The 23,228-nt window shown below is 61.7% G+C and overlaps 3 protein-coding genes across 4 annotated transcripts in view; all 3 read left to right on the top strand.

Moving 5' to 3' along the window:
• The window catches only part of RABL6 (RAB, member RAS oncogene family like 6), a 52,481-nt gene extending 50,353 nt beyond the window's left edge, over nucleotides 1-2,128 (top strand). Inside the window, exon 15 of the mRNA XM_066201609.1 lies at nucleotides 359-2,128. Within this exon, the coding sequence (XP_066057706.1) occupies nucleotides 359-562 (204 nt within the window). The 3' untranslated portion in view covers nucleotides 563-2,128. The remainder of the gene's footprint in view (nucleotides 1-358) is intronic.
• Nucleotides 2,129-12,504: 10,376 nt separating this feature from the next.
• On the top strand, nucleotides 12,505-21,199 carry AJM1 (apical junction component 1 homolog). 2 transcript variants are annotated; one of them, XM_066201106.1, is made up of 3 exons: nucleotides 12,505-12,789; nucleotides 15,641-15,714; nucleotides 17,467-21,199. In XM_066201106.1, the coding sequence occupies exon 3, from the start codon at nucleotides 17,530-17,532 to the stop codon at nucleotides 20,767-20,769; it is 3,240 nt and encodes a 1,079-aa protein (XP_066057203.1). In that variant the 5' UTR covers nucleotides 12,505-12,789; nucleotides 15,641-15,714; nucleotides 17,467-17,529; the 3' UTR covers nucleotides 20,770-21,199. The 2 variants fall into 2 exon arrangements, with proteins under 2 accessions (XP_066057203.1, XP_066057204.1); XM_066201107.1 differs by lacking the exon at nucleotides 15,641-15,714.
• Nucleotides 21,200-21,460: 261 nt separating this feature from the next.
• Nucleotides 21,461-23,198, top strand: PHPT1 (phosphohistidine phosphatase 1). The gene is made up of 3 exons (XM_066201108.1): nucleotides 21,461-21,741; nucleotides 21,904-22,028; nucleotides 22,804-23,198. The coding sequence occupies exons 1-3, from the start codon at nucleotides 21,600-21,602 to the stop codon at nucleotides 22,894-22,896; spliced, it is 360 nt and encodes a 119-aa protein (XP_066057205.1). The 5' UTR covers nucleotides 21,461-21,599; the 3' UTR covers nucleotides 22,897-23,198.
• The last annotated feature ends 30 nt before the right edge of the window (nucleotides 23,199-23,228 follow it).

The following is a 23,228-nucleotide window of genomic DNA, read 5'->3' as shown; positions in this document are numbered from 1 at the left end:
CAGAGGGATGCCCACAACAGACATCTCAGGGATAGTGAGGGAAGTCTGCAGGAGGCTTTGCTGTGCCATTTAAGCCTGTCCAGTACCGTGGTATTGTTGGGCACAAACTGACAGACCAGTGCCCCGTATAACCCAAATGGTCTGTCTGCTTTTCTGTCCAAACTCGCAGAAGGGCCTTTGGTGCTTCAACTTGAGTAAGAGTCCTGATCCAGTTGAAGACATCCCTGCCCATTGCATGGGGTTTGGACTAGGTGCTTTCCAGCCCAAACCATTCTTCAGAGCCAGGTGTCAGGGCAGCACATCCTGGGTCATTGGCACACTCAGAGCATTTGCTAATAAAAATGTTCTCTTTTTGCAGGAAGAGGACAAGTCAGTGAAAAAGAAGAGCAAACACAAGAAGAGCAAAGAGAAGGAGGAGAGCAAAGAGGAGAAAGAGAAGAAGAAAAAGAAAAAGAAGAGCAAGGACAAAAGCAGCGAGATAGATGAACTTGAGGCTTTTCTTGGTGGAGGAGGAGCCGGCATGAGCAAACCACAGGGCGGGGGGGACTACGAGGAGCTGTAGTTTGGCTACAAGTGGACTCTGCACCATGACTGTCTCCATCTTCTCTGACGAGTCACCCCAGGACAGGCACAGATGTGTAAAGCTTTAGCCTTTTGCTGTATAGTCTCTCAAACCAGAGAGAGCAAAACAAAAGCTTTACATCTGTGTGTGCTGCTCTGGTGCATCGTTACACAAAGAAAACCCAGCTGAGATGTACGTGAGCCAAGGGAAGGTTCAGGGCATGGCTCCCAGGCCTGCTGTCGGGCTGTTGGTTTTTCTCCTTCCAGAGGTGCCCCATCAGGTCACTGGCAGGCTGTGAGGCAAGGGGACCTGCTTCCTGCTCTGTCCCTGCTGCATTCCACTCCTGCACACCTGAAATTCCTGTCTTGTTAAGAGGAGTGCAACAAAACATGCCGCATGAATGCATCGTGCTCAACTGTCTCAAGTCTTCTTATCCTTCCTATTTTTTAAGGAGAAAGGTGATATTGGCCATTGCTTCACGCAGCAGTTGATGAGCTTTAAGTCAATCAGATCATGCAATGGTACAGCTCTCTAAAGCAGCAGGCACAGGGACAGTGTGAGAGAGAGAGAGTGTGTGATTGTTGAAGTCCTTTGAACGGGACCTTTCTGCACAGCAGCTTAATTAGCCCTCACTGGTGCTGCTGTTGGAATTCATGAAGCCCATTGATTTCCGTGGCCCCAGTGTCTCAGACACTACATGTAAGCTGCTATGCAGTTTGGGAAAACAATGAAAAGTGCAAAGCAACCTGAAAGAGAGAGAAAAATCAGTGCTTTTCTGCATTTCCCACCCTTGAATTTGCATATTCCAGAATCCCCTGCTGCTGGGACCTCTCAGGGACATGACTCCATGTGGAAATGAAGATATCCAGAGCTTCAGAACTGGCAACAGGGCAGTGTTGGTATGGCAAGACATTTGCTTCTCAGGCATTTTTCAGTCAGGCTGTAAACCCCGTCTGCTGCTCTGTGCCGAGAGGGACCAGCAGTGCAGCTCAGCAGCGTCCGTCCTGCTCCAGCTTCTGTCCATCCTGCAGCCAGCCAGTGTGCTGCCTTTCCTGGCCCAAGCAGAGAGCCTCCTCTGTCCCATGAGTTTGGGAAGACTTCTAGTTTTTGCTTTGAACTTAAACCAATGGATTAATACTTGCTCAGCAGCCATTGGATAGGCACTACAGCCACCCCTTGGCACTCACCTGTGTCTGTGAGCAGCCCCTGTGTTTGATGGAGCTGGTCAGTTCTCTGTGCCCCTCCTGGTTTGGATCTGGGGTCCCTCGCTCAACTCAGACAGTAAAGCTTCCTCCAGGTTCTGCGTGTTACATTCCCCTCTTGCTTGTAAGTTGATTTGAGGTTTGGTTTTGTTCTCCCTCACCCCTTTCTGTTGTAAAATGTCAGCCATGAAATCCAAACTGGAGTTTCCTTCTGCATCCCTATAAAGCAATGTGTTCTTTTGATCCATTAACCACTCCAGAGCTGTCTTGACCAGCAGGCATTTCCTGCTCCATTTTTCTTTTTCTTGCGCCCAAAATGCACTTGTAACCATTTCCCTATAAAACAAACTGGGTTTTTGCTGCATGAGCAGTATGTTGTTCAGGTCTGTCTGCCATTATCCCTTGCCTCCTCCAAGCATTCCACTTGGCACTGTAGGGGAATTGCATGGGACAGTTCAAACTTTCCAAATCCGGGGAGGAAAAGGAAGATTGAGATGGGACCGGTTTGCAGCCCTTTTGGGCAGAGGCAGGTGGGAGCTCGAGCCTCAGCTGCCGCAGTCCGGAAAGTGCTTCTGTTCCATGAGGATTTTGGGTCATGTTCCATTTTTGCATCGAAAAACCCTGGTACAGTCCATTCTGACTATAAAGCTCTGTTGTACACCTGTCTCTGCACATCTTCTACCCCAGAGCCCCCGTGCCTGGGGCTCGGGAGCTGCATGTTCCTCCTTGTGCTGCTGTGTTACCACACCTTGCAGGATGGGGTGCTGAATTAAAAACCATTCCGAAAAAGAGCTGAACATAAAAACCATGAGTTCTTTCCCCGAAACTGATGTCTGCCGTGAGAGAGCTGTTGCTTCCCACAGCATAGAGGGAGCGGGGGTTCTGGTCAGGTGTGGGTACGGGGGGCTGTACTGGTTGGTGGGCAGTCCCTGCTGACACCGGTGCTGGTCTCAGTGTGTCTGGCTCCTGTGCCAGGTTTGCTGCCGTAGGAGCCTCCATATTCCCTGCAGCTTGTCAGCACAAGGAGCTGAGGCAAACACAAGCAAAGATGACTCATTCTGCTCCAAAATACCCCTGTGGAAGAGAAAAGCAGATGCGCGAGCTGGCTCTGCTTACACTCGGGCCCCAGGAGGGTGTATGGCATGGTTTGGCTTCTGCAGCAAGGCCAGAGAAATCCCACCTTGTGGGTAAAGTGGGAGCGTGGAAGGGAAGAGCAGCAAAAAGACCCTTTTTATAATACACACAGAATCCCAGACTGATTTAGATTGGAAGAGACCTTAAAGCTCATCTCACTCCAGCCTCCTGCTATGGGCAGGGACACCTCCTTCCATTTGAACTGGTTTGGGCTACAGCGTGAGCTGTGATGCAGAGCCAGAAAGCATGAGGGAGGGGAGAAGGAAATAGGCTTGTTTGAGCCAGGCTTTCCCATGCCATCCTTTCAAAGAAGCTAAATATAAAAAGTATGTACGTGCCTGTCATTATGGGGAAGCTTCTGCAGGATCACAATGATATAAATAGTTACTGCAAGCATCGCTGCAGGTACCAGGGTATTTGCTTTTGGTTTTATCAGTCATCCAAAAAAAAAATCAAGAGCTTAAGGCTGAGGAGCTGCAGTTTCTTGGAACTAGTGCTGGCCAGAGCTGCAGGGGCTGGGTTTGGAGCAGTAGGAGGGAAAAGTGCAGATTTATCACTGCATTTTGGCTGGGGCTGGTTACCTAGCACAGCATGGGGAGCCTCATCCATCAGGGACAGGGTAGTGCCTGCTTCCCTGGCTGCCTGGGATCTATCTCCAGGGCCACCAAAGTGTCTTGCCTTCCACTGTGCCAGCTTGGAGCCAGAGCACTCGGGATAAGCCAGGAGAGAACTCTAAGGGCCCCTGCTCTCACTCACTGTGTCTTCCCAGCCAGGATGGCCCAGGTGCTGTCCCGTTCTCTTCAGGTGTTTATTTGGGGAGTATTCCTTACCATACCCATCCCTGGGGTGGGACAACCCAGTGTGTGCCAGTGCGACAGTTCACAGCTGTTGTCACTTGGCAGCTCCCAGCTGGGACAATGCAGCTGCTGGGAGGGACTGTGAGGAGCTGTGAGGGGACAGTGGGTGCTGTGAGGGGACAGTGGGTGCTGTGAGGGGTTGTGGGTGATGTGATGATCTGTGGGTGCTGTGAGGGAACAGTGGATGCAGTCAGACTCTGGAGCACACTGACCCTGAGCTGAGCTTGGCAAGCTCCACCCTGCCTGACAGCCTCGTGGCTCCTCAGCTGGGGCCCAGTTTTGGGGAGACCTTCCAGCTGCCTTGCACCTATGGCATGAAGCTGCCCACCTCCTCCCGTTCTGTGCCTGCTGCCCCCAGGACTCTTCCTGTGTGCACAGCATTGCACTCCGGATGGCCCAGGTGTCCTTGACAGAAGTGACTGGCCCAGCCTGCTGAAAAAGTTCTTCCTTACATTGGCCTGTCGTAGTGGTTGTCACGAAACCCCTCCCTGCAGGAGACCCAAGCTGCTGAGCCACGTGCCCCAGCCCTGCGGAGCCTGTGCCAGAGAGACCATGGCTGATACCTGGCCTGTGGCGGCTTCCTGTCAAACCCTGGGGAGGGAACCAGCACCAGGACAAGCAGAGAGGTCCCTGCACTTCCTGCCACCCCCACTCCAGCTGTTTCCCTGCCCATAGCAAGTGGTTGAAACCAGCTGATGTGTAAGGACCCTTCCAAGCCACACCACTCCATGATTTTATGATCACTGCGGATCACCTTCTGCCCTGGGGCTCAGGAGCTGTCTGATCACTGCCATCCAGATTTATTCCTGGACAGTTCATGCTGAATTTTGCCATGGCACTTGTTTAAGTGCTGCTCCCTCTTCACAGCCTTTTACCAATGGGGCTCTGTCCCTGCTCCACCACTGGCCTGCTGGCCAGGCCATTACCTGGCTGTGCCATTCTTGGCACCAGTTCCCCTCAGAGTTCATCTCTGTAGTCATGCCAGTCCGGAGCTGGTCATGCCAGGGCTGGTTCTTAATGATTCCCATATAATCCCTCTCCTACTGACCCTGGGATGGGCTGGCCTTTTCCACAGCTGTAGCCTGTGTCACCAGGGCACCCAGCCTTCTTCATTTCCCATGGTCAATGACAAAGGCCACATGCAAGGAGTGCCCTGATGGTGCCCTTTGAGGGATGCAGCTTTGCTCTATTTCTGTTGCTCTCATAAAGTCATGACGAGTCTTTTCCTGGCTTGCCAAGGCCCAGGGTGGGAATTTGCTTCCTTCCTTCCAGCAGTGAACATGAAAAGGTCATTGGAACTTGAATTTTAGCAGGACACGAAATTAATGTGTAAAGCTCTGAATGCTCTTGGAGGCTTTGTGGGGCAACCTGGCTGCCTCCAACCCTGGCACAGGATGAACCTGGGCGGGGGCTGGGCTGGGGGCGTGATGGATTTGCTGCCTGCAATGTCCCCACATCCAAGGGTCCAGCTGCTTGGAGAGCCCATGGTGCTTCCCTGTCCTTTGGCATGCCCCAGAGCAGCCAGATGAGTGATGGTCAGGAAATCCTGCAGTAGGACGGGTTTAGGGACCAGGGCTATAGCCTAGCAACAGCCTCAATCACGGCATAATATAATTAATCTAGCTCTGGCTCAGTCTGCTGCATAAAGATACCAGGACAAGTAGTTGGACCTTTTTAACTGACAGGTTTACCTCCAAAACCAACCCACAGTGTTTCAGGCAAGTTTCTGGCCCAAGGGTGCCATGGTGAGTATCCAGGCTTCCTCTCCCAGCCCCGTGGCAGGGTGGTTGCTGAGCAGAGGGAATTACCCTCTGGTATCTTCAGTGAGCCATCGTGGGCAATCCTGTTGGCTCAGGCAGACCCCAGTGGGGTGAGGTGTGGCAGGGTCAGTTAAACTGGGGATTCAGGCAGCCTGTGGGGACACAGGGCTCCATTCCAGGTTAAAGCAGGAGTGTCTGCGTGCATGTGTGCTCTGCTTGGAGCTGCATGGGGATACTGCCTTGGGGCAGCCAGCATGGGAACCCCGAAAACTCCTGGTTACCCCCAGGTTGTTGGCAGCCTCTGCCTTGGGGGAGGAGTGGTGCAGCTCTCCATCGGCACAGAGGGGAGATGGGAGGCAGATGGGGGGTGCTGTGCCTCCTGCTGGGAGGGGACACCTGCGGGATGTCAGTCCTGCCCCTCCATGCTCCAGGATGGCACGGAAAGCATTCCCAGTGCCTGAGGCTTGGCCTGGGCAGCAGCCACAGCTGCAGCCCGAGCTGGTGTCTGCAGTCTGGCTTCAGGAGGGAGCCAGCCAGCTGGGGAAAGAGCAGGCTTTTCCCTGGAGCTGGCAGGAGAAACATCCCTCTCCGTGTCTTTGGCAGGCAGCAGCTCCATGGCAGGTGTGAGGTGATGGGTTCCCACTGCTGGGGCCGTCACCAGTGTCTGGGCACCCCTGCAGCTATGGGAGGTTCTAAGTGACCAGGCTGCTGTGGGGCATCACTGACGGGGGCTGGAGAGAGGCTCAGCACCTTGCCCAGTGCACTGGTGGCAGGACAACACCTAGATCCCTCCTCACAGCCACCGTGGGGCACAAGGGTATCTGAAACAGAGTTTGTCTGTGGCCCTGCTGTGAGTCAGCAGATGGATGCCCTGGGCCTGACCTCTACACTACTTTCCTGCGAGCCTTTGGGGACTAACTGGTCTTTACCAAGGAAGCCCAACAGGAATGTGGGGTTACAGCTCTTTGCAGGCAGGGACTTCTCAGTAGCTGCTCAAAAGGCTCCACCTCACTCTTGGGTACCACCCAGCCCAGGGGACCTGCAGAGCAGGGTCCAGCTCCCTCCCCGGCCCCAAGGTGGGCAGCAGGGCCTGGTTTCTACCTTGGTTCAGAGCTGGATGCAGGGAGAGGATGAGAGGAAAAGAGGAGAGAAGCTGGAAGGAGGAGAGACCCTCCTACCTCCAGCCAAGCATCACACTGATGCCAGCAAGCTTGGGAGAAGGAGAGCATCACCCAGACAGGAGCTGCAGGGTGCCAGCAGTGAGCATCTCATCCCATTCCAGCTCTGCCTCTCCCAGCTGTGGGATCCCCATGTTACCTTGGAAACAGGATTTCACAGCAGCTTGCAGTGGTGCTGCCTGCGGTGGGGACAGAGGCCCATGTCTGCAGCACTGCCCTGCCCTCCCTGTGCCCCCAGCCCTGCCTGTGCTGCTCCGTCCTCAGCCCTTCCCCAGGAGCAGGGGTGGGATGGCTGCCAGACCCCTTCTGCTCCTGCAAGGCTGGTCCTGCAGTGGGTGCTCTGTGCCCACCTTCTGCCCCCCGCTGTGGCTGCCCACAAAGGGAGGATGGAGAGCAGAGAACCCGGGAGAAGGTATCAAAAGATCAAATATTCATCTCGGCTGTGAATTAAGCAGCGTGGGAGGGAGTGGGGCAGTCTTAACATTTCCCAGAGTCACCCACGTCACACACACGAATCCCAGCACGGTGAGGCACTGAGTGCCAGTCAGCCCCGTTTCCCACAGGGTGGGCATAGTTGGGTGCCACAGCCCCCCATCCCCATTTTGGGGTGCCCCGCACCGTTCCCCCAGTGCTGGAGCCCCCGCCAGCGCCTGGGTGGCTGTAGCACCCGTAGGGGGGGATCCAGCACCCACCTCCTGCCCACAGGCCTGGCCAGCCCCAGCTGCAGCCTCTTCCCATGGAATCACATCCTACTGGGAGCACGGCACGGACCCAGCACCACCTCCCGGTACTGCAGGTGGCAACCTGACCCGTTCCGTGCTGCGTTCGAGAAGGCGAACGAGAGCCAGGAGCTGCCTCACCGGAGGCTCACGCTCGAATCGAGGCGCGCCCCAGCCCGTTCCCGGCGCAGCCGTCACCCCGCGGGTGCAATCGCCCTGTCACTGGCTCCGTCTCGCAGGTGGCCCCGGGAAGAGGCCGGTGGTGCCAGCGCCGCGCTGTCACTTCCCATCGCGGGCCCCGTGCTGAGCTGCGCGGCCTCTCCCTCACTCCGCTGTGCCATCGGGGCCACCCGGTCCTTCCCCAGCACGTCCAGCTTGGGAATCGCCGTGCCGGGGACAGCTGCGGACAATGGGCCTCTGCCCCCACCGCAGGCAGCAGCACTGCAAGCTGCCGTGAAATCCTCTGTTTCCAAGGTAACGTGGGCATCCCACCGCTGGGAGAGGCAGGGTCCCAAACTGCCGGCGGGGTCTGACACGTCCCACCCCCCTCCCAGACAGCCTCGGGCACCCCTTGGGCTGGCAAGGGCACCCCTGGGAGGACAGCTTGGCCCCCGGCTCCCCAGGCTGGGCCTTTTGGGGACCTGGTGGCTGCTCGGCATCAGAGCGCCCCGGGGCTGGGCAGGCTGCCCCGCCCGTCAGGAAGGATGTGCCGTCTCTCCGTTCCTCAGTAACGCGCCCGGCACAGGGCAGAGGTGGAAACTGGGTTTTTCTTGTGTTTAACGTCCTTCCAGGTATTTTTCCAACACCAATTTTTCCAACTGCTTTCAGAGTTTCTCTGAGGAATCTCCTCTTTTTGCTCTCTCAGAGTGGGCCATGTTGGCTTCTTCCCCCGGCATCAACCACACCAGCGCCCCTGTCCCACTGCCCAACTGGGGCTGCCAGAGGGTCGCAGGATCTTACAAAATTTAGACAAACAGTATATTCAAATGAGATTTATTTTATAAAGCAGGTAAACCAACTAAAGCTCCACCAACATTTGAATACAGGTTTATGATGTCAGATGGAATTGTTACTGCCTGACTGACTTGAGAATTCCCAAGATTTTAGGACAGCTAACTCAGAATCTGCAATCACTCCCCCAGTAAGACAAGGACTCTCAGCCTCAAGAAGTTCCTTTGGGCAGTGTCACAACCAATAGACAGAATTTCTGATGGCAATCTTGCTGCTCCAAGGGGGATGGGCTCCACTGACCCACAGTGGGCCTTGTGGTCAGGTCATGGGATCACAAACTGGTTTTGGAAAGGACATTAAAGCTAATTTCATTCCACCCCCTGCCATGGGCAGGGTCGCCTTCCACTGTCCCAGCCCGCTCCAAGCCCTGTCCAGCCTGGCCTTGGACACTTCGAGGGATCCAGGTAGAGCCACAGCTTCTCTGGGCACCCTGTGCCAGGGCCTCCCCACCCTCCCAGGGAACAATTCCTTCCCAATGTCCCATCCATCCGGGCCCTCTGGCAGTGGGAAGCCATTCCCTGTGTCCCGTCCCTCTCCAGCTCTCCTGGAGCCTCTTAAGGCACTGGAAGGGGCTCTGAGGTCTCCCCAAAGCCTTCTCCATGTTGGGCAACCCCAGTTCTCCTAGTCTGGCTCCAGAGCAGAGGGGCTCCAGCCCTCTGTTCTGTCAACCCCCCCTAGCTGGGGTCTGACCCTCTGTCCCTCCACAGCTGTCACACAGAGGTGACAGGTCAACCTGCCCAGGGACAGTTGGTGCCATGGCTGGCCTTAGTGTTGGGAGGGCCTCCATGCCTGCTGGGGCAGCAGCTGCTGCCACAGGCATCCTGGAGAAAAACCTTTATTCTGCAGGCCTCCCCTTGCTGCCCACCTGCTACTGCCCATCCCTGCCTCCTGGTGAGCCTCTGGCACTCCTGGCAGTGTTTGCAAAGGCCCAGAAAGGTCTTTCTAACGCTTCAAAACTTCTCTGTCCTGGCCCAGTCAGAGCTGTGCTCCCCTACTTATGTCCCTGTGGTCCCCACCAATCTCCCCTGTCCTTGACCTCATTGCTCTGCCTCTACGAGTCCCAGTTCCTGGTGTGACATGAGAGCTGGACCAGGAGAGCTCCCAGCCCAGCAGGTTTGGGGACTGGCCTCTGCCACCATGCCCAGCCCCACCAGGGTCAGCGTCCCCGGGGCAGGCATGGGGGGCTCCCGTGTTGGGTGGCCCATTCCTGGTCTCAGCTGCACCAAGGGACACAATGGGGCTGGATGAGGGAATCCAATATGCTGTGTCCAGGTTAGTGTCAAATCTCACAGCAAGCTCTCAGTGTGGCCTCAATGAATTGCTCTTTGGGGAGGGCTGGGGGGGTCACCCCCCCTTCAGCTTTCCAGCTGTGTGACCCCCCTATGTCCCTCCCAGGATGAGATCTGTCCTGCTTTGGGTCTCGCCAAGTGTCCAGAGTCACCACAGACCTCCAGGGTGACCTTTGGGCATGTTGTTCCTCTATGCCTCAGTTTCCCCTTTGGATGGGGCCCAGCAGAACTAAGTCTGTCACCTGCAGACACTTTGGCCAGGTACACACTGTCAGGGGCTGGTGGGGAGACTGAGTCACAGAGACATAGTGAACATTGTGGCTCTGCTCCCTGTGGAGTCTGGGGGAAGACTCAGCACTGAGGAGGCAAAGGCCCCAAAGAAAGGGGGATTCGCCCCCACACTGGCCCAGCTTGGCTGCTCCTGGTCTTGACAGCAAGCCACAGTGGGGCAGCCCAGACACAGGGGACAGGAGGTGCTCCTGCCTGGGGACAGGCACCAGGCTGGCCTTTTCCTTGTAGGATTGCAGGAGCCAGGCTTGTGGGATCCCTCTGGCTACTCACGTGGCAGAACAGGGGGCAGGGACAAGCCCGGACCTGCAGAGCCATGGCAGGGCCCCAACACCTCCATCCTCCACACAGGAGTAGGGGGCAGTTCCGTCCCAACCTGCTGAGTCCTGCTGCCCACATGGCTGTGCCAAGGGGGTCCCCTCCATCTGAGGGGCTGCCACCCCTGTGGGTGGTGGGCACAAGGCCAGGGGCAGCCCCTCAGCCCTGCCACTCACCCCTTCTCAGTTCCTGTTGGCTGGGGTTGCCTCCCCTGCCTGAGTGCCACAGATTGGGAACCCTGGGTGTCACAGCCCAAAGAAACAGCATCGCCACGTGCTCAGGGCAGGTGACAACCCTGAGCAGCCAGCATGACTGCAGCCTTCAGCTCCGACCTCCTTTAAGAGGATCTTCTCATCTGCAACAGGCTGCCACCGGCTCTAGGGGGAGGAGGAGGAGCAGGAGCAGGAGCAGTAGGGGAAGGCAGTCCAGAGTCCCATTGCCCTGAGCACATGACATGGCGCTGCCATCTCCGGCGCGTGGAGACCTGCCCATGGTCCAGTTGGATCCTTAAGCACTTTCCAGCCTGGAATAGCAGCCTCACACGGAGAGGAGATGGTCTCACTGTCCCCTGCCATGGGGCCTGGGGGACACGGTCCAGCCCATTTGTTCCCTGATTTCAGACCTGTGGCCACTCCCAACTCCAGAGCACAGACAGGTGATCTCAGTCTATGCAGGTGTCACCCAGGGCCACAGCTGCATGGACAGAGGGTGGCACTGTAGCGGATGCCCTAAAGGCAGCACACTCCTCCGTGCGGGACTCTGCATTCCACAGGGATGGGCTCTTGCATCGTTCGGGTGATTGCATCCACGGGGGATTTGGAGCCTGCCCGGTGCTCCGGCGTGCATCAGCGGCCACATCGGCGGTGCTCGGGGCTGGCTGGCGCGGGGCTGGCAGCAGGCGGAAGCAGATGGAGCAGCACGGCGGGGACCGCGGGGGCAGGACGACGGGGGTAGCGGGAGCAGCTGGACCAGCAGCCGGAGCCCTGTGTCCTGCAGAGAGGAACATGAAAGTGCTGGGGAGTGGGGGGGGGGGGGGGGGGGGGGGGGGGGCGGTGATGGGGCCTATGTGAACATGGTGCAGGAGTCCCGAGGGTCTCTTGGCCCCGTGTGTGCAGCGGAGACAGGCTGACCCTGCTCCCAGCTCCTCCCCCAGCTCCTGTGCCACTCGTCGGTGCAATGAGTTCCTGGTGCTCAGCCCGGCCCCCAGGGAATATACTGCTGGTCCCAGTGGGCTCAGCAATGCCCACAACTCCCAGGGGCATTCCTGCAGGAATCCCAGCAGTGCCGGCCCGCCACAGGCCCGTGTCACTGCTCTGCCTGGTGCACCATCAGAAACAGTGGAAGGCTGTTCCTGATGCTGCAGTGGATGAAGGAAAGGGTCTTCGGCTACAGGGATTTTGAATGAAGCAAATCCCGGGGTGCACCTGCCATGCAGAAACACATGGAGAGCCGCAGCCTTAGATCAGGGCTCAGAGCCATGGCAGGTACCGGTGGGTCCCAGAGCCATGGCCCCTTGCCAGGGCACCCACAGGTGCTGGGGCTGCTCCCGGAGCTGTGGGCCGTGGAGGACGGTTCAATGAGGTGACAAGGGGAAACTGTGTTTCACAGCTTCCACAGCTGTGACTTAGGGGCCATGCTATGGTGGAGACACTGAGGCCAGAGTGTGGCGGAAGCAGTTCTGTGCCTCCTTCGTCTGTCTCCATCACTGAGCATCCCTGTGGACTCTGGCCACCACAGGCAGCGACAGCCCCGGAGACTCTGGGAAAACGAGGCCATTTCATGGAGGAGCTTAGCAGGGGATTTCGCCGCCCAGTCGGCGCCGGCCACCGCGCAGGGCCACGGTGATGGGACAAGGGCAGGCAGGGCAGGCCTGGGGGCTACTGACATTGAGGGGCTGCCGTTGCCAGGGCAGGTCCCTGCGGGGGCCGTGGGGTCTCAGTACACGGTGCCGGGCTGAGCCCGGGTGCCCCCGGGGGCACCGGGGGTCCCTCGGACAGTCACACCCATGGTGTGGGGGAACCCCCTGAGGGATGGCACCGGGAGCCCCCAGACTCTGCCCGGAGGTCCAGGGAGAAGAAGGGATGCTGCAAGGGGTGGGGGCGGGGCCGGGAACCGGGGCCGAGCGGAGCCGGGCGGGGGAGTGGAGATGGATGGGGATGGAGATGGGGATGATGGGGATGGGGATGATGGGGATGATGGGGATGAGGACCGGTCTGGGGGCGGTGCCGGGGGAGGCTCCGGTCCCGGTGCCGGCCCCGCCGGTAACTCCGCCTGCCGTATTTATGGGAAAACAAGCGGCGGCAGAGCGTTGGGCCGAGCCGTGCTGTGCCCCGCCGTGCCGTGCCTTGCTGGACCAGGCGGAGCCGGGCCATGGTCCCCGGGGCGGCGGCAGCCCCAGCCTAGCGCAGCGGAGGCGGCAGCGGCGGCTGGGGGATGCGGCGGGGGCCGCCAGAGCGGCTGGCGCGGAGCAGGTAAGAGAGTGGCGGGCAGGGGGCTGGGGTTTGCTCTACCCCCGGGGGCCTCCGACCGGGCCAGCCCGTCGCGACCCCCCGACCATCGCCTCGCATCTCATCACATCCCATCTTCCCCCTTCCCGCCCCCCCCTCCTCCCCCGCCCCGTGTTCTACATCCCCATCCTATCCCCCGGAGATCCTCCCGGGGCATCTCAACGCCCAAGCTCCCCACACTATCGTCGCGTGCCCCATATCCCCGTCCCCATCTAGCTGTGCTCCCTCCATTCCTCCAGCCTCACCGGGGCCATCCCCATCCCGTGCTCCCGAGCCGAGTCATCCCACCCCATCGCACGGGTATTTCGGGGTTCTCCATACTCCCGTGTGCCCCATCCCCACCTCATCCCCACCCCCATTCCACCGCTATCCCAGCCCCAGCCCCATCCTCATCTCCGTCCCATCCCGCCGCAGTGCTCGGGCCGGGCCATTTCACCCCTCCCCCCGGTGCCCAGCTCAGCGCCCTGCGCGGCCCAGCGGGCCCGGTGCCGCCCGGTGCCGGTGCGCAGCAGGGTGGGGGTGGCCGGCGCCACCGCCCCGGCGTCTGCGGCAGCGCTCGGGACAGACCCGCCCTGCTGCGAGGGCCACCCCATGCACCGTCCACCCGGCTCCACAACTCGCCCTCCCGGGTTGCCCCCGGCTCCTCTCCCTCCCGGCCTTGCCCGTTTGCGGGTGGCCCCCAGGCTGACGGACTAGAGGGGCCAGGGGTCAGGGCGTCCCCTGCACCCTGGGGTGCTGTTCACCCCGACCTGGATGCCGGCACCGGGGATAGATACCCTCTTGGGCCGGGGGTACTGCTCCCCCCGGCAGGATGACCCCTCCGGCGTTTGGCAGCCATCTGTGCCTGGCGGGCTTGGGACAGGAACTGGGGGCGATGTAGCAGTGCCCGGGGCAGAGAGGCTGTGACACGGGGCTGGGGAGCACAGAGGGTGTGTGGAGAGGCTGTCTGATGTGCAGGGCGGGCAACCGCCAGGGCGGCATAGGGCACCGTGTGTGTATCCTGGGGGTGGCACGGGTGGGGAGTGTCTATTTGCCACCGATACAAAGCAGGAGCGGGGAGGACAGTGGGCTCCCTCACTTACAGACCGTGGCGGCTGCCAGCTCCCGATGCAGGCAGTGCCCAGGCATCGGCGGCCATGGGTGTCCCGCTGACACACACTCGGTGCACAGGCCCCGTGTGCAGCAGGGTTGGCTGTGCCAGGGCACGGCGGGCACAGACACTGCGCCCACGGCAGCTGCTGGTGGGACCTCCAGCATCATCTGCTCGAGCACAGCGTTTGCAGCAAGATGCTGTCCTTGGCTGCAGGGGCCACAGGTGCGCTCAGGGGAGCACTCGGGGCAGTGCTGGGGCAGTGCTGGGGGCAGCGCTGGTGCTGCTGGCCGTGCCCCCAGGGCCGTGCAGGCAGTGGGCCCAGTGCAGCGCAGTGTGCTGGGGCTGCTGCGGGGGACGGGCAGTGCAGCGTGCTCGGCGCTCTGCATGTGCAGGCAGCGTGCAGGCACCGTACCCGCTGCAGCGCTCCTGCCTGCTCAGCAGGACGCGCGTGGGCAGCGAGCGGGCAGGATGGGCAGCAGTGCCCAGGCAGTGTGCGGGCAAGGGTGGGCAGGGTGCGGGAAGGGTGCACGGGGCAGTGCCCCGGCAGGGCACCAAGAGCAGGATGGGCAGGCAGCAGCTCTTGCCATGTGCAAGGACAGGCAGAGAGTGGGCAGTGCCTGGGCAGTGCTGAGGCAGCACAGGCAGGCCGTGCACTGGCAGGGCCGTGTGTATGGGCAGCTCGGGGCAGAGCACAAGCAGTATGTGGGCTGTGCCCTGGCAGTGTGGGCAGTGTGCAGGGAGTGCCTGCCGTGGTTATGGGGCAGGCAAAGCACTGCAGTGCACAGGCAGTGTGGGGTGCGGTGGCAGGGGGTCCACACCCCTCCCCGCACAGCCCACACGTGGCACATGCAGGCAGCGACCCAGTTCCCGGCATCCTCCGTGGGCCCCTCTGGCAGCAGTGTCACCCCCCGGGCCAGCCCCTCGTGCTGCTGGAGCCCGGTGCTCACAGGCGGCACGGAGGGAGCAGCGCGTGGGCCCGTGCCCGAAGCAAGGGCAGGACCCACGGGGGACTGCTCCCGTCCACTCCATGAGCACTGGCCACTCTCCAAGTGCTGCCGACAGGTGTCACATCCACGGGGTGACACTGTGTGGGCACCCCAGGTAAGGCAGGCTGGTGCCTGCCAAAAGTGGGCAGTGCTGGGGGCGAAGGGGGCATCCAACCTACCGGATGCCCACCAACTGGGAGGCTGGAGAGCAGAGGGGATGCAAAACCCTCTCCCTGCAGAGTCAGTGTCAGAGGCCGGTGAGTATGTGATGGTAATGGCACTGGCAGCACTGTGGGGCCATCATGGCTCTGCCCCCCTCAATGGGCAGAGGGTTCCTGCAGCTCCTTGAGGACTCTGCTCTCTCTGCACTGCCACAGAGCCCCAGTTCCCCATGCAGCCTCCCCCTGCACCCACGCTGTCATCACCCACGCTGTCCTCGCAGAGGAGGAATAATTTGGAGAAACCATGGCAACTCCACAGCTCCAGCAGTGGTGGGTGCTGCTAGGTGGGTGGAAGACACTGGTGCCCATGGGATGCAGCGCCCACATTCCCAGTGCACAGGGATATGCACAGTGGCCTCGCTGAGTGACAGTTCTTTTTTGGTTCGGCAGGGCTGTGGCTGCAGGGGTCTCTTGGGCTGCTCCATGTGCTCGCAAGGCATCCATGGACCTGGCAGCCACACATCCACCACACTGGGGGTGCCCCAGGAGCCTCACCTGCCTTGTTTGTTTTGCAGTGCTGGGATGGAGCCGCCACAGGCCCCTCGGCCACCTCAGCCCACCCACCCCCTCACTGCTGCTGCTGGACCAGGTAGGACCCTGGACTACAGTTCCCTGCCTATCAGCCACCCTGATGCCACAGGAATGGGCTTCCCAACGCCATTGTCACCAATGCTGTGGCGTGGGGTGCAGAGCCTTCCCAGATCCAGCACAGCTCCCACATACTGTAACACAGCAGAGCCAATGCTGGGCCACCTCTCTGGGGGCAAACCTGCCCTCCCAGCTCTGCAGGCAAGCACTGGGACCCCCATCTCCTTTCTCATGGCATCTTGCTCTTCCCAGCCCATCACAAGGACAGACACCCCAAGCCCACTGGAGTCAACCTCAGCTCTGGCACATGCCCCCCCCCCCCCCCCCCCCCAGCTTGGGGCAGGCAATGAGGAGGAACCCAAGCCCCCTCCCTATCTCTGCGAAGTCAGTGCTTCTTGCTAAATAAAGTCAATTCCTTTCCTCCAAGAAACATCTTCTCTGTGATCCTCTGCAGCTCTTTAAAGCCAAGTGGCCCCCCACCTTTAGTGCAACACAGAGCAGCCTGCACCAACCAGCACACCCAGGACCTTGGTGGCCACAACACACAGTGTTCAGAGCACGTGGTGAGGTGACAGCTGGGGGGGGGTCCTCACTGTGGACAGAGAAGGTGCATGTCCCCCGGTGCTGGTGGCAACCCACGGCAGCTCTCTAAGGGCTGGTGGGGGAAGGTCAGTGCTACAACCCACGTAGCCCTGTGGGCAGACCCCTTCTTCTGTCCCCCTCCATGCACTGTAGAAATATTGTGCTGATGTCCTCATTGTCACACAGCTGTGTCACACTGTGGCTGGGGACTCTGCCCACCCTGGCCACCCAACAGCATTGTCCCAGAGCACTGGGCTGCTTGGTGCTGGCACACAGTGGATGTCAGACCCCAAGTCCCACAGCAACTGAAGCCACCATCACACTTGCTCTCCAGCCCAGGGGACGTGTCACAGCTATGGGACACAGAAGACAACAAAGCCAGTGGGTACTGAGCCAGCACACCTCCTCTGGCACAGGGAGGTGATGCAGGAATCACTGCTGACATGTGTGTTGGGGCACCCAACACAGCACCCCTTTGCCACCCCTGGGGCCACCTCTGGTCTGAAAGACTCAGGGAGTGATGCAACTCTGTGTAGCCAGCACTGTGATCCCCCCACAGGAGTGTTTGTGGGCCACAGTAGGTGCAGCCACCACAGGGAGGGGTTGTGGCTCCTGCCTCCTACAGAGCCCCAGACTGTGGGGGCTTCCCAGCCACCATGGTGGGTGCTCATGGTGCCTGTCCCTGGGCCCTCTTCCCCTCTACAGTGCTGGTTCTGGGGACATGGGTACACATGGTCCCAGGAGACCCCTCACCACTCTGGTGCTCTCACCAGGTCTGAGCACACACTCCCCATGGAAAACCGTGGTGTTGAACCCCCACAGCCCTGCTCAGAGCTGCCAATTCATGTGATTCTGCAAGACAGTCCCTGTGTCCTACAGCCCAGGAAGAGGGCACAGTACTCTGTGTTCTCTCGCTGTGCTGAGCTGGTATGCAGAGTTCCCTGGCTGCCCCCATGGGTGTCCTGCCAGCCACTCTTTGATTTGCACCCTGGATCTGGAGACTTTTTCCAGTTTCTTCCTTCAGTTGACTACCAACAGCAGCAGTGGAGGCTGGGATGCCCTCAAACCTTCATTTCTGAAGAGATGGCCAATCCCCAGCTCTGAGCCAGGAGCTGTGGGGATTGATACGAGGTCAGTCCAGGATTCAGGCACCTCATGTGTTCTCTTGCAGGGTGGGCTACCGTCCTCTGAGGCTGTGTGACAGGGAACTGGCAGGAGAAGAGTCGCTTCTAAGATGACACGAACAGACCCACCTGACATCCTGGTGTCCACGGTGTACCAAGACATCAAGGTGGCGACAGCAGCCCCTGGGGATTCCGTTGTCTGTCAGCCCCTGGCACAATGTGACGCCTCCATGTCCTCCTCCCTGTCCCGCGAGCCGCAGCCCTTCAACAAGCGCCACTGCAGGAGTTTCGACTTCATCGAGTCGCTGGAAGAGCTGGGTACCCCCCCGGCCATGGAGCGCGCCTGCCCGCGCCCCGGCGTGCCCGAGCCCACGCCGGGGCCACCGGGCAGGCAGGCGCCGCCGAAGCCAGACCCTTACAGCGGCAGAGGCCCCGCACCACGGAGCGAGCCAAAGCGCCGAGCCCGCTCCAAGAGTGCCCCACGGGTGAAGTCCACCCTGACCCCAGTGCCCATCACTGGGGTGGCATCACCGCCGCCAGCCCGGCGTGGGCGGGAGGTGCTGCGGGTGGCTCGGGAGTCCTCCCACACTGATCCCTCGCCGCGCCGCGAGGGCCCGCTGCCGCTGCGGGCACTGGCCAACGAGGTTCACCCCATCAAACTGCAGCCGCAGCGGAGCAGCGTCAGCCGCATCTCCCCGCTCTGCCTGGGCAGCAATTGCTATGAGGAAGGGCCGGGGGCCAAGGTGGGGGCCAGCCCCCACGTCAAGTGCCGAGTGGACATCAAGCCGGACGAGGCAGTGCTGGTGCACACGGCGCGGAGCCTGCGGGCGGCCCCGAACCGTCCGGAGCTGCCGCGTTGGCCCCGCACCCCGGGGGCCGCCCGCAGCCTGACCGTGCCAGGGAGCCGGCAGGCATCCACGACTCGCACGCCCACCCCCAGCGACTCCTACAGCGGGGATCCCCCGCTGCTGCCCTACCCTGGTGAGTACTACGAGGCAGACCCCCGGGTACTGGCGTACCAGACAGTGCCTGTGCCAGCCTCACGGGAATTCAGGGAGTACCCCGACAGAGGCTGCATGACCTTTTCGGCCCCCGGCGTCCCAGCCAAGTTCTTCTATGCAGAGGAGTCAGCGCGGTGCCCCAGCCCTGCCATGCCCCTCCGCAGCTCTGGCTACGCCAGCTACCCGTACCCCAGCCGCCACGCCGTGCCCCAGCCCTTCTACAGCGAGGAGCCGGCCAAGGCTGCTGTTCACACGATGCCGCCCCGGACGTTGTACGTGGAGGAGGCGCGGGGTTACCCGGTGCAGGAGGCACCTGCCCGCACTTTCTATGGGGATGAGCCCCGCTTCTATGCCCCACGTGGGACCCCTGTCAAAACCCTCTACGCCGAGGACTCTCGGACATACCCAGCCCTCGGCTCCGCCGCCCGGCTGTTCTATGCCGAGGACTACGGGAAGTACCGGGAGCGGGAGGTGCTGTCGCGCACGTGCCCCCCGCCCCGCAGCGCTCAGCCCCTGCACTTCGGGGACTGGTACTGCCCTGAGCGGGCCACGCTGCCCTACCAGAGCCTGCAATTGTCACGCTTCTCCCCGCAGCCGGCGGGGCGGGAGGCCATGTTCTCCTCCTGGCATGCTAGCTATGGCATGACTCCACCACGGCTGGGCCGGGAGACCCAGCACTATTCCAAATCCTGGGATAACATCCTGGCACCAGCGGCACGCAGGGAGGAGGCCCTGCAGCGTGGGCGCAGCTATGAGAACCTGCTCGCTCAAGAACAGCACCGTGCCTTATCACCCGAGGAGCGCCGGCAGCCTGTGGTGATCAACCTGTCGAGCTCGCCCAAGCGCTACGCGGCTCTGTCCCTCTCCGAGAGCTCCATCCTCGAGCGGGTGCACGCTGATGGCAGCCGCGGGCCCCCAGGCCGCTCCTGGTACGTCACACCGGAGATCACCATCACTGACAACGACATCCGCGCCGATGGGCTGGGCCGAGGCGACAGGCGCTCGGCCAGCTGGGACATGCTGGATGGGGGGCGGGAGCGCGGGCCCTACGCTGTGCCCTGCGCCCCACAGCCCAGTTCCAGAGAGAGCGGCTCGGGGCGCCAGCGCAGCCTGGAGCAGCTGGACGAGCTCATCACTGATCTTGTCATTGACTACAAGCCGGCACCAGGCCACCGCGCAGGGGACAGGGACAGCCTTGCGGAGCAGCTCAAGCACCTGCTGAGCAGTAGCGCCTCAGGGCCCCCCCGGCGGAGCGAGGGCAGGCAGATCCCTCACAACGTGCCCGAGGGACCCCGACCCACAAAGGAGCAGCCGGGCCTCAGCTCCCATACCGGCACCCCGCGCCACCCACCCGCCCCTCCGGCCACTGGCCCCTTCGAAAAGTCACCGGAGAACTGCTCGCCCGACCTGAGTGCTGAGGAAGACGACATGATGATGTGCTCCAATGCCAAGTGCCGGCGCACGGAGACCATGTTCAATGCCTGCCTCTACTTCAAATCGTGCCACAGCTGTTACACCTACTACTGCTCCCGGCACTGTCGGCGCGAGGACTGGGACACGCACAAGGCCAGCTGCGTCTATGGGCGGGTGGGCAGCGTCTGCCGCCATGTCCTGCAGTTCTGCCGTGAGAACACCGAGGTGCACAAGGCTTTCTCGCGCATCGCCAAGGTGGGATACCTCTCCCGCGGCCGCGGTGTCCTCTTCCTGGGGTTCCCCAATGCGGGCTCAGCTGAGAACTTTCTCCAGTTTGGGCTGGAGAGCCTGCTGATGTCCCCCACGTACCTGTCCCTGCGGGAGCTGGACAGCTATTCAGACAACCTGGGGGAGTATGCCCAGGAACTGCGGGAGACAGGCAACCAGTACGACCCCAACGAATGTTTCCTGCTGAATGTAACCGTGGCCGTCACACAGAAAGTGCCGGAGAGGCCATCACCGAAGGTACAGGTGCCGACGGTCAGGAAATACGCCAAGGTGGCCTTAGCCTCCTCCAGCCCCGAGAAGAAGATCTTGAAGAAGGAGCGGGACATGGAAACGTTGATCCTGACGCCACCGCCCGGCACGGCGGACATCGACAAGGAGGGGGAGGAAGGCCGGAAGGCACGGGAGATCTGCTTCATCAACATCCAGCGGGAGCTGCGCATCCGCGGCGTCTTTCTGCGGCACGAGTTCCCCGCTGTTTACGAGCAGCTCTGCGACTTCGTGGAGAGCAACAAGCGCTTCACCCCCACCACCATCTACCCCATCGACAAGAGGACGGGCAAACAGTTCATGTGCATGATTATGGCAGCCTCCGAACCTCGCACCCTCGACTGGGTGGCCAGCCCTAACCTCCTGGACGACATCATGTGAACGCAGGGCGGGGGACATCCCCTGTGTAGATACGCGCTGTCCTGTCAGAACCCCCTCGGCTGTTACACCAAGGGGAGGGAGCTGCGGGCGGCCGGCACGGGGGGTGACGGGAGCACAGTCCGAAGTTTGCCCTGGAGCCCAGAGCCTGGCGAGCCCCTGCAGAGCCCTCTCGAGTGAGCGGCGCTTGGCCGGAGCGGGCACGCCCCTCACGCCCCCAACCCCTGCCCACCGGGCTGCCACACGCCCAGAGCCCCCGCGCCTGCCCCAGGGCCCCCCCAACGCCGGGGGCCCCGCGGCGGCCATATCCAGCGCCTGCGGTTGGGCTGCACCAGGACCGTGTCCCCACCGTGTCTGTGTGTCCTGGGCGTGTCACTGCGGGAGCGTCAGGTGCTGGGGGGGCCCTGGGATCCCCCGCGGGCTCTGGACACAGAGCGAGGCGGGGCTGGGGGTCCCTGGACCCTACCGGCGGAGGGGGGGAGCGGCAGCGGTGAGGGATCTGCGGGCGGTGGGCGGGGACTGACCGTGGCGGGGATCAGGGAAGGGGAGGCAGAGCCGAGGCCGTGGCCAAGGCCCGTCACCCGGGGCGCCCGCGCCGCCCTGCCCGGCCCCGCTCCCCGCTGCCGATCCCACCGCCAGCACCGGGACCGTGATCCGGACCACCCTCCATCCCCAGAGCCGCTGGCCGGCGGGATTCCTCGCCGGCCGTGGGCGGGGCCTGGCTCCGCGGGCGCTGGTTGGACGTTGGGCGAAGGAGGCGGGAACACGGGCAGGGGCCGGGCGCTGGTTGGACGCTGGGCGGAGGAGGCGGGCCCGGCGCGCGGGCTGCTGCGATGGCGGGTGAGGCGCTGTCGCGGGTGCCGGACGTGCAGATCGATGGTGATGGTGTCTTCAAGTACGTGCTGGTGCGGGTGCGCGGGGCCGGCGCGCTCGCCAAGGACGTCGTGCGAGGCCACGGCTGGGCCGAGTACCACGGTGAGGGGCGTCGGGAGTGCGGGGCGGGACTCTGGGCCGGGGTGCCGAGGGAAGCAGCCGCGGGCCCCGGGGGCGGGCGGGGACTTGCCGGGGGTCTGGCCCGTCACGGGGCGGCGGCTGAGGCGGGGGTTCCCCGCGGCCCCCCCCGCTCCCTCCCTGCAGCCGACTTGTTCGAGCGCACCGCGGAGGAGCTGGCGCGGCACGGCCTGAGCTGCGAGTGCTTGGGCGGCGGCCGCCTCTCTCACCGCCCCGAAGAGAGGAAGATCCACGTCTACGGGTACTCGGTGGTAAGCAGAGGCCGGGGGGACCCACGCGTGGACGCTGTATCTCCGTTCGCGGTGTGGATCCCACTGACGGTGGCCGAGTTGGCTCCGCGTTCCCTCGGGGGTGGAAGGGGTGAACGGGGCGGTGGTCCCGGGGCCCCTGGGCGTTCTCCCGAGTGCCCCAGGGAGGAGAGACTTCGCAGAGCCCTTTCGGGTAAGCGGTGCCTGGCCAGAGCGGGGTCACCCCCATGAACCCCTCAGCACCTGGCCGTGGGGCTGCCACACACCCGGAGCCCATGGGGTCCTGCAGTGACTGTACCCAGTGCTGGTTGCTGCCGGGGGAATTGGGCTGCACAAAAACCGTGTCCCAGCGCTGTGTGTCCTGAGGGCATTCCTGCAGGAGTATCAGGTGCTGTAGGGGCCTTGTAAGGGTGATTGGAGGCACCCACAGGAGCATCACTGGTGTGATAGGTCCCTGGATGCTGACTGCAGCCCAGGGCTGTGCTGCAGCACCAGCTGTGCTGGGTGCTGAGTGCAGAGCCCAGCTGGGACCAGGGCAGGATGGTGGTCCCTGGGCTACAGTGCACACAGTTTTCCCAGTTTCAGGGTGACACTGTCCTCTTGCTTGGGTGGTACAGGAGCTTCAGCTGGAGTCAGGCGGGGCTGCCACAGTGGGATTGGCACAGGCTTTGTGGCCTCTCTGCTGCTGGGGTCAGCCAGAGCTGCCCTGGGGATTTTCCAGGCTTCCCTGCAAGTGGTCACCCACCAGCTCTCCTTGGGAACCCTCTTTCCTATGCAGGGCTTTGGACGAGCTGACCACGCTGTGACCACAGAGAAGCTGAAGGCCGAGTATCCCGACTATGAGATCACCTGGGCAGATGAAGGGTACTGACTCCTCCTGTCTGTGGTGCCAGCCCAGAGCTGGCACAGCTGTTCACAGTCCCGGGGCGGTGGCAGCAGGCTCCCCATGATCCGCGGTGCTCCAGGCTCTCCTCATTTTCCTCTGTGTTGAACTCGCCCGTTCTCCGCCATCACCGGACTGTCCCCGTGCCAGGTGCTCCCATCTCCCTGGCATGGCAAAGCTGGTGAAGCCAGTGGTTGCTCTGCCCCAGCCTCCTGGTGCCAGGGGCTCATCCTATGTGTATCTGTGAGAATTAAAGTCGTTGGGGGAGCACAGCTGCTCCAGTGGCCATGCTCACGGCTCAGCTGCTCCTTCCCAGCTCC

Source organism: Chamaea fasciata, unplaced genomic scaffold, assembly GCF_029207755.1.
Source record: "Chamaea fasciata isolate MVZ Bird 193981 ecotype frontalis unplaced genomic scaffold, bChaFas1.0.hap1 SCAF_20, whole genome shotgun sequence".
NCBI lineage: Eukaryota > Metazoa > Chordata > Aves > Passeriformes > Sylviidae > Chamaea > Chamaea fasciata.
This window is presented reverse-complemented; position numbering and strand designations above follow the sequence as displayed.